Source organism: Argentina anserina, chromosome 6, assembly GCF_933775445.1.
Source record: "Argentina anserina chromosome 6, drPotAnse1.1, whole genome shotgun sequence".
Classification (NCBI taxonomy): Eukaryota; Viridiplantae; Streptophyta; class Magnoliopsida; order Rosales; family Rosaceae; genus Argentina; species Argentina anserina.
In genome coordinates, this window is record NC_065877.1 from 29346792 (window position 1) to 29359950 (window position 13159).

A 13159-nucleotide genomic window follows, 5' to 3' on the forward strand; every position below is an offset into this window, starting at 1 on the left:
GATTACCAAGGAACAACCATCAAATTCTCTCATGGCTTTCCTTTGAAATGCTAAATGGCAAAATCAACAAAACCAATGGCACCTTGAAGAGATCTTGATTCTGAATAAATTAACAATAGTTCTTACAGGGTTGGTGGATGTTTCACACACTGCATGCCATCAGGCAACAACCTATGACTCATAGGTTTTAGTCCTGTCCTAGACCAAGTACTCACAAGCGCAGTTTCTAGTTTCCTCACCTGCAATTATCAGTTTATCACCAGTAAAGTATTAGAGATAAATAGAGCAATCTGGTACTTAACTGCAGCAGACTAAACATATGTAACAGGGTGATTCATATCAACTTGCAACTAGTAAAATCATTCATTATTTTCTGACTTCCTTTTCCCAGCTTTCCAATGCGGCAATACGTGATACAAAAAAACTCATGCAGCATAACTTTTTTAATAAGATGGTGGTCAACTTAAGATGAACATGATTGAGAGTTCAATCTTGTTTGGTTGCCTATTATTTTGTTTTAGGTTAAAGCTTCAAGTGGAAGGGGCAGAAACCTTGAGTAGAATGCATCACAGGGATACAAGGTATCAAATTAAATCCCTCTAAGTTTTTTGGGTGTACTTATGCAGAAACGAACTCAAATGGTCAAACTTTTAACAGAAGGAGCCAACATTCTATAAACTCAAAGCTCACTCTATTTCCCCTTTATTCTTTCACTTTAAGTTTCTTTTGATTCGTTGGTTTCCCTCCTTTCCTTTATTCTCAGGTTGCCAAGACTTTGGTTTTTCCACCTTTGCTCTACAAGACAGTGTTAGAAGAATCCAAACTTTCCCAAAATTTATAAGGAGAAAACCGTGGCAAGATGGGACAGCTACAATTTCTGACACCAAAAACTAGACATTTGATGAATATAGTGGTAGTCGATTGACTTTAACCAATTTAGGTAGAGATGAACCATTTACACCAAGTCACTAACAGTGGTATTCGATTGACTTTAACCATTTGATGAACCAATAGTAAAAGTCGATTGACTTTAATTAATGAGGTCAGTATGACATTCGTCATGTTGTTTCCAAGAAAAATGACAACACCAACATCTAGTAATCATGAAAGAATACCAACCTGCCTAACAATGAATGGCTCCTCCGCAAGACTCAAAGGCCCAGTTAAGATAGTTAGAAAGCCATTTTGATTCCCATAGACGATATCAGTCAAGGGTCGATCACCCACCTACCCAAAGACAAACAAGCAATCAGTATTCAGTAATCCAAACAAAAATCAAAACAAACAACACCACCACGTCTATGAATTCTTGTCTTACCATAATAAGATGTGACGACTTACAACCGAAATGCTTCTCGATCTCTTCAGCTGTCCCAGCTGGTTTCTTCACTCCTACAGCATAACCCAAACTCATCCACATCAATTGCTACACAACCTGATATCAGTATCGTAGTCTTTCACATACATAATGCAAAAGGCTCAAACTTTTGCAGCATAGTAGATGCCTTAAAATTGGATAAACAAGCACTTACTATGCCTTATGACTTTAATTCCAATCGCACTTTCAAGCTCCCTAGCTTTCGAACCATCATGATCATATTCATACAACCCTAACAATCACAAAAACCAATCTCACTATCAACAAAATTACACAAACATATCCCAGCATTTAAAAACAAAACCTGCATCAAATGCAGACAAAATTTACCAGCGGAGTTACTGAAGACGGCAATATCGGGCCCGAAAACCGATTTACACTGCTCGAGTGAAGACCCGAGAGGACCCCAAAGCGTCAAAGAGTAAGGAACAGTGAGAGTGTTGTCTTTATCAAACACAACTCCCTTGAAGCCCCTTCTGTGAAGCTCAACCCAATCAATGTGTCTTATGTCGGGCACCGAAACATGCGGCAGAGCCAAGTGCTGGTCTCTGACAAACACCCTAGCCGAAAGCACTATCGCCCCGAAGTTGAGTCTCTGCCCCAATGCTGCTTTCAAGTCTGCCAACCACATGTTTCCAACTTTCTCGGTTTGGTCTTCAAATGGGCTTTCTGGGCCTGCTTGGTTGTTCCTACTGCTGCTGCTGCTGGTGGTGGGGTCTTCGGAGGAGGGGCTATATTGGAGGAGGAGAGTGTGGAGGTTATAAGGGTCGGAATCGGATTGGGAGTGGGAGTTGGGGGTGGGTTTGGTGTGGGAGAGGGAGAGGGAGAGGGAGCAGTGGGAGGTGAAGTGGGTGAGGGGTTTAAGGGGGAGAAAGGAGAGACAGGTAGGGTTTTTGGTGGGGTGGTGGAAGAAGAGAGGAGGAGAAGGGTTGGGGAGAGCGTAAGGGCATTTGGGCAGCGGAGGTGATGAGATTGACTGCATTTCAGTCTCTTGCTATTTTTAAGTGTTGTTTTTATTTTTAGGGATGTGTATTCTTATGGATCTTCAACATTTTGTGATTTTGGTTAGATAATAGAGAAGGAGCCCAAAAGTCCATGGGCAACGTACACAGAGCCACATCTTATTTTCTCTTCTTTTTACCTTTTTATATAATTAGTAATTGGTGAATAAATAAGACATAAATCGGCTCAACAAATCTAGCGTGAGAGTTTGATATTCAATCTATATCTGTTCTGAGCAAAATGTCATAAAACCTACGAATGAAATTAATAAAAGCTTGTTTAAAACAAATTATATAAATCTACTTCATGAGTCAATCGATCACAATTTGTTACTTACAAATGAGAGACTTATTTCATTAAATCAACTTGAGATATAGAAGTGTTGGAGAATCCTTCAGGTCGGTTACACATCAAGTTTATCTTTACTATAAAGTTTATTACAGATTTTAGATTAGTATGCTCAACTTATTAAAAAGACGCATATATTATGGTTAATGCTAGAGTAGGACCGGAGGAGCATTTATTTTTGCCTCTTCTGTGTGACGTGTATATAACCATATGGGAGCTTCTATTTATATATTCAAAAACGTCACTTAAATCTCCTTATTAAATAGATCTTCAGTTAACTTTTACAAAAAAAAAACTAAAATGATATTCAGACTTCCCAACTTTTACCAAAATGCCCATAATAAAATATTATACTCATATCTCTAAAATTGGTAGTTACATTGGATTATCATATTTTACTTTATGAATTCATTCAATTGGTTGAATCTCATTTGTTCATAATCACTATATAATTAACCGATCAAATTTATCTCCAGTTGAATACAAATTCGCAATAAAATGCATTCAATCGGGTAAACTATAAAATAAACTTGAAGAATAATAAAGTTACAATAGTTTTGCAGAAATTTATTTGTAGTATGTGAGGAATGAAGCGCATGTTCAAGTTTTTTTTTATCTGAAGCAATTTATGTTCTTGGTTCGTGGTAGATCAGTGTTCTACTCTATGAAATTGCAACTAATTCTCAGGATATATTGATAGGAACACTTTATGCGATGTTCTTAACATGTTTTTACGTCCAGTTGTGCTTTGCTTAGCTCTTATTGTTGTAGTATTAAGTCATTTAGTCGAGTTAAGAGTCTATGGTGACGTTGGTTGCAATTTGGTGTTAAAACATGTTGAAAACACAGAAATTGTCGAGAGTCTTATTTAAAGTAGGATTCCTTGTGTAACTAGGAAACCTAGTTAAGTTAGGAGTCTTCATTAATCGGCATTTCTATAACATTTGTGATATATTGAGAATCCTACTTGCATTAAGAATCTTTTTTAGATTAGAAAACGAAATGGAAAAATCTTACTTGAACTTAAACTTTTATTTCATAACTTTCCTAATCTTACTCTCCTATTCTAGTAACTTACTTGATCTTTTTATATGAATTATCTTGTCTTTTATTATTTTCAGATTGTATAATGAAGGAAAAAAATAGAGGAAAATACAAACAAATGAGGAAAATAAAAAAAGAATGAGACCAATGACAAAAATAAATTAAAGAAAAAGAGAGAAAGAAAAAGTAGAAAAAGAAGGAATTTATCAAAGGAGATTGCACCCACTAATGACAAAAATAAGTGAAAGAAAAAGAGAGAAAGAAAAAAGAAGAGAATAAAAAGAGATAATGCAAAAGAGAAAGAATGAGACACCTAAAAAGTAGAAAAGAAGAAATTTATCAAAGTATATTGCACCCACCAATGACAAAAATAAGTGACAGAAATTGAGGAGAAAAAGTCCAAGCTATAAAATCATCACTTCTCATTTGCATTCAAGAACCACAACTCTAGCAAAATACTATCTCAAACATTATTCACCAAAAACAGCAAGTCGTTCTCCCCATATACAAATTTCATCTCCACCGAAATCACGATTGAAGACATACCTCAAAGGTTCATACAATGTGTGATTCTCGCAACTTATCTCTATGACTTTGTTAGTTTTTGATTTTCTACAATACTTTGTCTATGAAGATTGTAGTATGATGTTTGTGTGAGATTATTTGTTTGTATTAAGAATCAAATTTTTCAGATTGTTTTATTAGATTTTTGGTTCTTTGCCGAATTGATGGTTTCCTATAATTATTGAGTTTGTATTTCTATTGTTGTGTTCTAATCATCTTTCTCATACTTTTAGATAATTTTCAGATATGTGCATATGAATTTAGTGCTTCGATGCAGTCCCTAAGATTTTATTTGAGTACTAGATTCATCAACCATATTGACACAAATCGAATCATGCCCTAAGTACGTTCGGTTTGTGTTGATTAAAGTGGTACAAATTCTGGAAATTGGTATGTGAAACCATGGTGGGTGACGATATACATGAAACATGTCTCCAACAAAGATTTTGTGCTTAAATGTAATCTTGTTTGATTTCTACTCTAAGTGTTATTGAATTCGATTGCATGCAAATTTAGATTATGTCCTAAGTCAATCTAAATGTTAATTGAAATCTTGCATGATTAGATGATCCCCTAAGGCTCTAATTGTATTAGTGTCTAAAAAGTATGTAATTGGTCGAATTAGAATGCATGATAGGTTCGAACTTGTAATTATGTGGTGTACGTTTGTTAAAGAGAAGTCTATTATGTAAATAGTACTTTAGGATTTATTTTCAGTAGTAGTTTTATAATCAAACTCAAATCCCCCAATAACATGATAAGTTGTTAGGCCCTTTTGATTTTCTGGACTAAACGATCTTTGCTACTATACTAACGATGATATTTTTACAGGGTTTAGTTTTAATTAACAACCTATCATATATAATAAACCCTAATTTAGGTATCTTTGATTAAACATTCTAATATTCCTATCTTATGTAATATCCCGAATTTTCAGGTTTAAAATTCGTATATTTCTTTAGATTATTAAATTTGAAATTTTAGTAAAAATCGCATGTTTCGTTTTCTCGTCGATATCAGGCGAACGAAACTGATCTTGGAAATTTTAATTGAAAAACGTTACGTTTTCTGTGACTTAAAAGTTGACTTTTATTTCGTCGCTCGTCTCTGAAAACTTTATTCACTGAAGTCTTAGAGCTTGTCGATACGAGTTCATAAACACGTGGTACACCTTAATCAGACGTCGTATGTGAAAGTTATTATTGACGGAAGTTGGTTTCTTATTTTGGAATGCTATAAATTGACTTTTTTGAAAACTTTCCAAAAAAAGTCAGATTTTTCCCGAGCTCTCTCTCTCCTCTCTCCCGACCCTCGTTTCTCTCCAATTTTCCCCACCAGCGATCTCCGTCCTCCGGCAACCGTGCACCACACTGCCGGTGTCGTTGGAGTCGCACGGCCGAGACACTCCGACCCATTGCATAAGTGACCCACACCGCGCCGTGACGCGTCGCCACCGAGGGAACCCAGCAGCACCTCCGAAAAAATCGCCGGCGCCGGCGATGCAGGGGCTCAAGGCGGTGACGGCGAGTCCTCCTTTCTCCTCCTAGGCGCGATTCCACCGGCGGTAAGGCTCGAATCAAGCCGCTTCAGCTCCGATCTCCTCTCCCCAATCTGAGATCTTACGGCGGCGATTGCGGCGGTTTCCGACTGGCTTGGGACGAATTGAAGGTATGGTTGTGTCTCTCTCCTGGTGATCTATGTTTTTCATGTTGGAAGTTTGTTGATTTGAGGAGTTTTGGGCGGAGGTGGAACTGGAGCGCGTGGGAGGAGGTAAGGGCGGTAGGGGCTAGGCTATCGATCTAGGATGATGTAGGAAGTGAAAATGCAGGGTTTTGGAGGCTGCGTGTGAGTTCACGTGCACCAAACTGGCGCGCGAGCCCCACGCATGGCTACTGTGGGCGGCGCGTGAGTGCCACGCGCTGTCGTCTGCGGCGGCGCATGAATAGTAAAAATCGTGAACGTTAATTTTGTTAATAGTAATTTTACGAACAATGATTTCCTGAATACTATTTCGTGAACAGTGTTTTAACGGTAATGAGTCGTCGCCTGTGAATTTTATGTATCGTTTTCTAAGCATTTTATCATGCTATTAGGTGACCGGCAAAATAAGTGAGGGAATTACTTTCAGTGTTGTGGAAGTTACATGTAGGAAATAAGGTGAGTAAGTCTCATTATGACGAGTCTACCCTTGAGGGTGACACATATTTACGATTTCTTAAAAAGATTAACTATGACATGTATACAATATAGTAGGTTGTGTATGTGTATAAAAATAGTAAATACGATACATATATATGGGTTGCTATATTATATAATGTTACATTTTTATTTCGAATTGAGTTTGTATTGTAGCAACTATATTTATATTGTTGAGCAAGAGTCGCTTGGTTGTTGTACAATAAATATGCGTTGATTGTTATATTATACGTGGTTTTAACATGGAGTCTTGTTAAAACGTTTTTCTGGTCTTCGGACGTTGTTGGCAGTAATTGGATGGGTTGGCTGAGTGTCAGTTACGATCAGTTAGACCTCTAGTCTATCTGCCGGTGTACTGCATGAGGGGTAACAGATGAGTTGTCTGGGTCTCATGAGTACCCATGTTTTTATGTGATATTGGGTAACATATGGGTTACCCAGTATCTGTCGGCGTATTGCATGAGGGGTAACAGATGGGTACCTGGGTCTCATAAGTACCCGTGTTTAAATGTTATTTGGGTAAACAGATGAGTTGCATAATGTCTCATGAGTACACATATTTTCTAATATTATTGGACAACCAGATGGGTCGTCCATTGTTTCATGAGTACATTTATTTTTAATGCTATCAGTTATTTTCTTTTGTATGCAATGTGTGTTATACTGTTGGTTTACTCATATGATCTATAAAGCTTACCGAGTTTGTGTTTACAATCCCGGTGCACCTATTCGATGGTGTATGGGATAGTTTAAAAGGTGTGGATTAGCATAATTGGATGTCTTACTCTGAAAATTGTCGAAGTTTATTTCTTCTATGTGTGGTGAGGATTGAGAGAATTTTACATTTCCATTGTTATAATACTTGAGTTATAAATTGGTTATGTATTAATCAAGTCGAGTGAGTCGTACTATGAACTCGGTTTCGATACACTGTTACCATAAGATAATTTCAATATATTTGAGATTGTTTTAGAGTTTCTATGGCTTCGATTTCGAGTTTTTATCATTCGAAATTTCGGGACTGTGACATCTTATATAGCCGAAAGAGAACTTGAAGTTGGAAATTCTATTACTTGATTGCGTTGATGAAGTACTGGAATGATTAGGATCATGAAGTGTAACGTATCAATGAAAACCCCAACTTATCACAATTAGAATTGAACAAAAGCTCTTAAATTTATGTTTATTAATTTTCTCCTAATATTGTTTTAATCGGTAATTTCGCACGAGTTGACAAAGTCAACACTGACATGAGAAAAAAGAGAGGTCTAAGTGACGTTTTTAAATGTATGATTAGAAACTCCTGTAACCATATATCAAAGTATGGAGTCTCGTATATTGGTGTCGAACAACCTGCATAGTATTAGTATTTGATCTTTTATCAACGTACAATCTAAGAAAGTTGAATTTACTAATGAACCAAGTGTTTGATTATAAATCTCGAATAAGCTTACAATAAAAGAATAAAAGAATCTTTGGAAAAATTAATATGATGCTACAAAGTACAAACTCTATATTTGCAAAAAGAATGAAAGAATTTTGATCATAATTAAAGGAAGAGAACAAGAAAATAATGGGGTATTTCATTACATCCCCATTTTTGGTGCATACTTTTAAAATAAACTCACCTATTATAGATGATGTTCTAAGAATGTTCTAAGAATATCTATGCGCCTTGCTAACATTATAGATAATGACATTAGAGAGAATTCATATTATGATACTAATCCTCTTTATCAGCATGGTGATGGTGGTGTTCATGGTGATGATAGTGGTGATGGTTTGGATGAGAATCTTTTAGTCTATGAGGATGATGATTTGAGACATGAAATAGATTCTAACCTCTCTTCCTAATATTTGACTTTTAACTCTAGAACTTTGATTTCAAGTTATGTTGGTGAATTGTATGGTACTAGACTGTTGATACTTATTATATGTATGGATGACAATATATATATTGTTTAACTATTCTTCATGTGGTATGTATAGCACTAGTAATTACATTCAAATAACTCTATTTATTATTTTTTATGTTGTAAACGTCATTTATGCCTCATGCCTTAAGACTTATTTCAGAAAAACGCATTGGCATACGCCTTAGCGTTTTAAAACAATGGGTGGTGGTACAAAACTCCAAGAAATTATGCGCCGAAATCAAAAAAGAAAACAAATCACCACATTGTCACCAGGTCACAATACCATCACTAATTCATTGCAATGCCATCACCAAGTCACAGTTATTGTAAATAATGTGTCCATAGAGAAATATAATTAAGCACTAAGAACCATTTTCATTGAAGAAAAACTAGGGTTTCCAAACAAATGTGGTAATCAATTTCAACTGCAACTAGGATTTTCAGATGCTTTCCCTAACAATAAGCTACAACATATTTTTCTTGTCGAAATTTTTTAGCTGCGGAAACTAAGGGAGTTGAGAAGTATAGATTGACCCGGGCAGTTTTAGGGACCTCATCGCAAAGGACCTTCCACTCGATGTCTCCGAGATTTGTGCGAAAAGTGACAGATTGCAACAATCAATTGAACCAAAACGAAAAAGGGTTAATCGAGAAGCTGAGTTCTCCTTAAAGTGCAAATTTTACTAGAAAGATGCGGAGAAGAGCTCACCATTTTGCGTTGGACGAGTTTGAGCAGCTGCTCAGAGACTTGGGATTTCTAGAGCCTACGCACTTTTGGCTCCGTATGCAGATTATTTGCAGGTGTTTATTTATTCCCGTTTAGAAGAATAGTAAAAGTACTAAAAATCACTCTTGAGCGTTTTTACTAAAAAGTGACCAAGCAAAGAAAATGTAATGTTGTTTGAGGGAAATGTGGAAAAGTTTTGTTAGCTTTAATGGGGTCGTGTATTATGTCTAATATTTTTTCTCATTCATATGATTTCAATATATCTATTATATCTCTACTATTATTTAAGAGAACAAATTTTGTTAGTCAATTCTGAAGAAAAACAACTTGTGTGAAAATACCCTTAATATATTAAAAAGAGATTGGTAAACCTTTTATTCACCATGTGCACAATTGTTTTTTTAAAAAAATAAATCAGCAGACTCATTGCATTGAAATTACCCAAGGTGGAATTTGGAACGTAAGCTAACATAAATGGAGTTAAACGAAAACCCAAACAATCTATGTTGTAATTTGTAAAAGAATTAGATAATAAGAAGAAAATAGAAAATGTAAATTATCTTCTATATATACCCACTATCTGCAAATAACTACTTATCCATTATCTCAAATTTATATGCAAGGGAAAAAACTTTGTTAGTGAAAACCGTTGTAAAGTTACGTATCGATCATTTTATTGTATGTTAATCTGAAATGCATTTAATAAGTAAAAGATAATAGAAAGGTAAATAATAAAATTAAAACATAAAAAAAATTAAAAAATCTCTTATGTCGTATGTAACTTCTAACTTACTATGTAAAAGGTAGGAGGTTATTTGCGATGACTAATTTTAGACTAAACTAACTCAAATGGGGAGCTGATGTCGAATACTTCCTGTTCAATGATCACTAATTCTCATAGTAGAACATCTCAACATCCAAAATCGATTGATGGGGAAAACTAAAAGCTTATTGGATGGGTTCGTATACAACCAGAAAGTGAAAATTCAGCTTGGTTAAATGCCGAACTGGAGCTAAATTCAGCTTATTTGTAATACAAAACCAAAAGCCATCATGCTGATCTATGTCGTCCACTCGTCCTTGCCCCCAATAATATGAGCATATCTTCTGTGTCGCCAATGCCACAATTCGAGAGCCAGCGTTGTCATCACCAGAATTATGATCACAAATTTGCCACTAACTCCACCACCACCGCTACCACCACCATTGGTACCACCTCCATTAGCATCAGTTGGTGGTCCATAGCCAAAGCCATCACCGGCGCCGTCAGTTCCTGTATTCCAATTGCGTAGATAAATTTCATCGCTGTGAAATCCTTTGTTTCACATTGAGCACACAATACAGGGAGTTTGTTATATTATGTTTTGCTGAAGATGCTGATCCTATAGTACAAAATCCAATTGCTGATTCTACACTTACATTTCTACATAGGGAGGACTTCTATTCTCCTCGAAAATGTTACTTTATACGGTGTATATTATGATTATTATCCCAGTTGTTATCAGACAAGTAATAACATAATCTAGAAAATTGAAAAAATACAAGTGATGTAATCGATTAAAACCCTCAAACAACACGGATATGTATCCACTCTATTATGTATCCTTCCACACATTATTAAATAGGTTCACTTAGCCTAATGTCACATCCCGCCAAACTTAGCAAAATTTTACCTTGAGCATTCTAGACGGATCCGGAATATGGCGGAACACTTTGGAATATCATAGAAGATCTTAGAAGGCGATAGAAGTCTCAAAAAGCCTTGGGACATTTCCGGAAATCTCTAGAACCTTGGAGGGGCTAGTAGAACTAGACTACTCAAGAATTCTCTAGAACACTCAAGGTTCATCTTAGAGTCTTGTAGACTTGTGTAGACTTATGGAGAGTTCTCTAGAATTCTCTACAATGTACATAGTCCTAGAAATCTCTAGAACTAGCCAAGTAGGATGAGGAGGTCTATAAATAGCAAGGCACCCCTCTCATTTGCTCCATCAAGCAATCAAGCAAGAAGCAAGCTATCAAGCATATTTGTAAGTTCTTTCTTTGTTCAATATAAGTTCTCTTTCGAGATATTCTTCTTTGCCTTTCAATTGTTCTAGCAGGGCGTTTGCGAGAGTAAGGCTGACTTAGCATAAGGGAGTTGCTAAGGCCGCACGAGTTGCATAGCAAAAGAGTAAGCTCGTGACAGTTGGTATCAGAGCGAAGTTCGATCAAGAGGCTAGCTCGACACAATGACAAAGAATGGCAATCCTGTCAGTAGTGGTTCCAACGACACGCATGAGAAGGGTCATGAAGAACTTGTCAACCCGACGGTTCTAAAGAAGGAACGAGTGAAGGACATGTTAGCTGTAATCGACTCACGACTAACTCAAGTGGAAGAGAGTGTGAGTGGCATGAGAGCCCAGGTGGAAGACTTGGAGGCGGAGGACACCGCAATCCACACTGCGATCAAGGGCATGATGCTCAAGCTAGAGGAGTCCTTGCGGGGAGAGATTGACAAGGTTCGCGAGAAGTTCATGGGGGAACTCGCCCGGATGCGTGAGGTGCAAGAAAGGGAGCACAATAGCATGCTTGCACGCATGGAGGAGATGCAGGCAGATTCTGCACGCATGGAGGCAATCCATGCAGATCTTGCCCTATGCAAGCGTGCACTAGCCGCGGGGGCTAGCACCAACAGCAGCGTATAAGCCAAGCGGATCGAGGTGCCAAAGCCAAAGAGCTTCAGAGGCATGCGCAACGCTCGAGAAGTAGACAACTTTTTATGGGGGCTAAATCAATACTTTGGGGCCGTAGGCATCATGGAGGAGGATGCCAATATAAAGACTGCGACTCTTTATCTCACCGACACCGCCATGTTGTGGTGGAAGAGAAGGCGAGGAGATGTCGAAAGAGGTATGTGCACTATCTCTACCTTTGATGACTTTGTGAAAGAGCTTAATAAGCAGTTGTATCCCGAGAATGCCGAGGATGAGGCAAGAGCTCGCTTGCGAAGGCTCAAGCACACCGGGCCTATTCATGACTATGTTAGAGATTTCACGAACTTGGTGCTTGAGATTCCCGACCTATCCGACAAGGATGCTCTCTTCAATTTCATGGATGGTCTCCAATCATGGGCTAAGACGGAACTAAGGCGACGAGGAGTGCAAGACCTTACTTCCGCCATTGCCGTAGCCGAAGGCTTAGTGGATTTCTCAAGTCCAAGAGAGTCCACCAAGCTCAAGGAGAAGAAGAGCAACTATGCCAAAGGTGGGGGAGACAAAGTCCAACGCAAGGAGGAGCCACGCCGTGAGAGCTACTAGGCAAGATTCAAGGATAAAGGCAAGTCAAGGGACATGCGGAGCTCAGACAAGCCTAATGACAACAAGTGCTTCCTATGCGATGGTCCGCATTGGGCTAGGCATTACTCACAAAGGAGAGCACTAAGCGCACTCTTAGGAAGTTATCAAGGCGAGAGTGAAGCCGAGGGAGGCAATGGAGGTGCACACTTTGGGTCTTTGCAGGTGCTCAATGCTATCCGCTCTACACCCAAGGTCCAAGCCAAAGGTTTGCTCTACATGGATATCACCATAGGTGGGAAGCCAACAACGGCAATGCTCGACACGGGGGCAACCCACAACTTCATTTCTATTGAGGAGGCACGCAGGCTAGGACTAAAGGCAAGCAATGGAGGGGGCTCCATCAAGGCGGTTAACTCACCTGCCCGCCCCATACAAGGAGTAGCTCGAGGAGTCAAGACAAGCGTGGGAGCTTGGTGTGGGAGCCTAGACTTCTCGATAGTACCGATGGATGACTACAAGGTAGTCTTAGGGTTGGAGTTCCATGATTAAGTCAAGACATTCCCGGTGCCATTCGCCAATAGCTTATGCATTATGGATGGCGAGAGGTCGTGTGTGGTGCCAACAACCCGAGGAGCAAAGCAAGACATCAAGGTCTTGTCGGCATTGCAATTCAAGAAAGGCATCAAGAGGGAAGAGGAAAGCTACT

The 13159-nt window shown here is 38.2% G+C and overlaps 1 protein-coding gene across 1 annotated transcript; it reads right to left on the reverse strand.

The window, feature by feature from the left end:
• Positions 1–73: 73 nt before the first annotated feature.
• Positions 74–2360, reverse strand: LOC126799567 (phosphatidylglycerophosphate phosphatase 1, chloroplastic/mitochondrial). Its single transcript, XM_050526796.1, has 5 exons — positions 1709–2360; positions 1533–1610; positions 1319–1392; positions 1120–1227; positions 74–239 (listed from the first exon to the last, which is right to left on the reverse strand). The coding sequence occupies exons 1-5, from the start codon at positions 2358–2360 to the stop codon at positions 123–125; spliced, it is 1029 nt and encodes a 342-aa protein (XP_050382753.1). The 3' UTR covers positions 74–122.
• Between the last annotated feature and the right edge of the window lie 10799 nt (positions 2361–13159).

Bases quoted from the DNA above. Each gene is read 5' to 3' on its own strand.
- LOC126799567 (XM_050526796.1), bottom strand. From the start codon at position 2,360: ATGCAGTCAATCTCATCACCTCCGCTGCCCAAATGCCCTTACGCTCTC. The intron at 1,611-1,708 runs GTAAATTTTGTC...TGTGATTGTTAG, and splicing joins CGTCTTCAGTAACTCCGCTG to GGTTGTATGAATATGATCAT. The intron at 1,228-1,318 runs GTAAGACAAGAA...GTCTTTGGGTAG, and splicing joins AGTCGTCACATCTTATTATG to GTGGGTGATCGACCCTTGAC.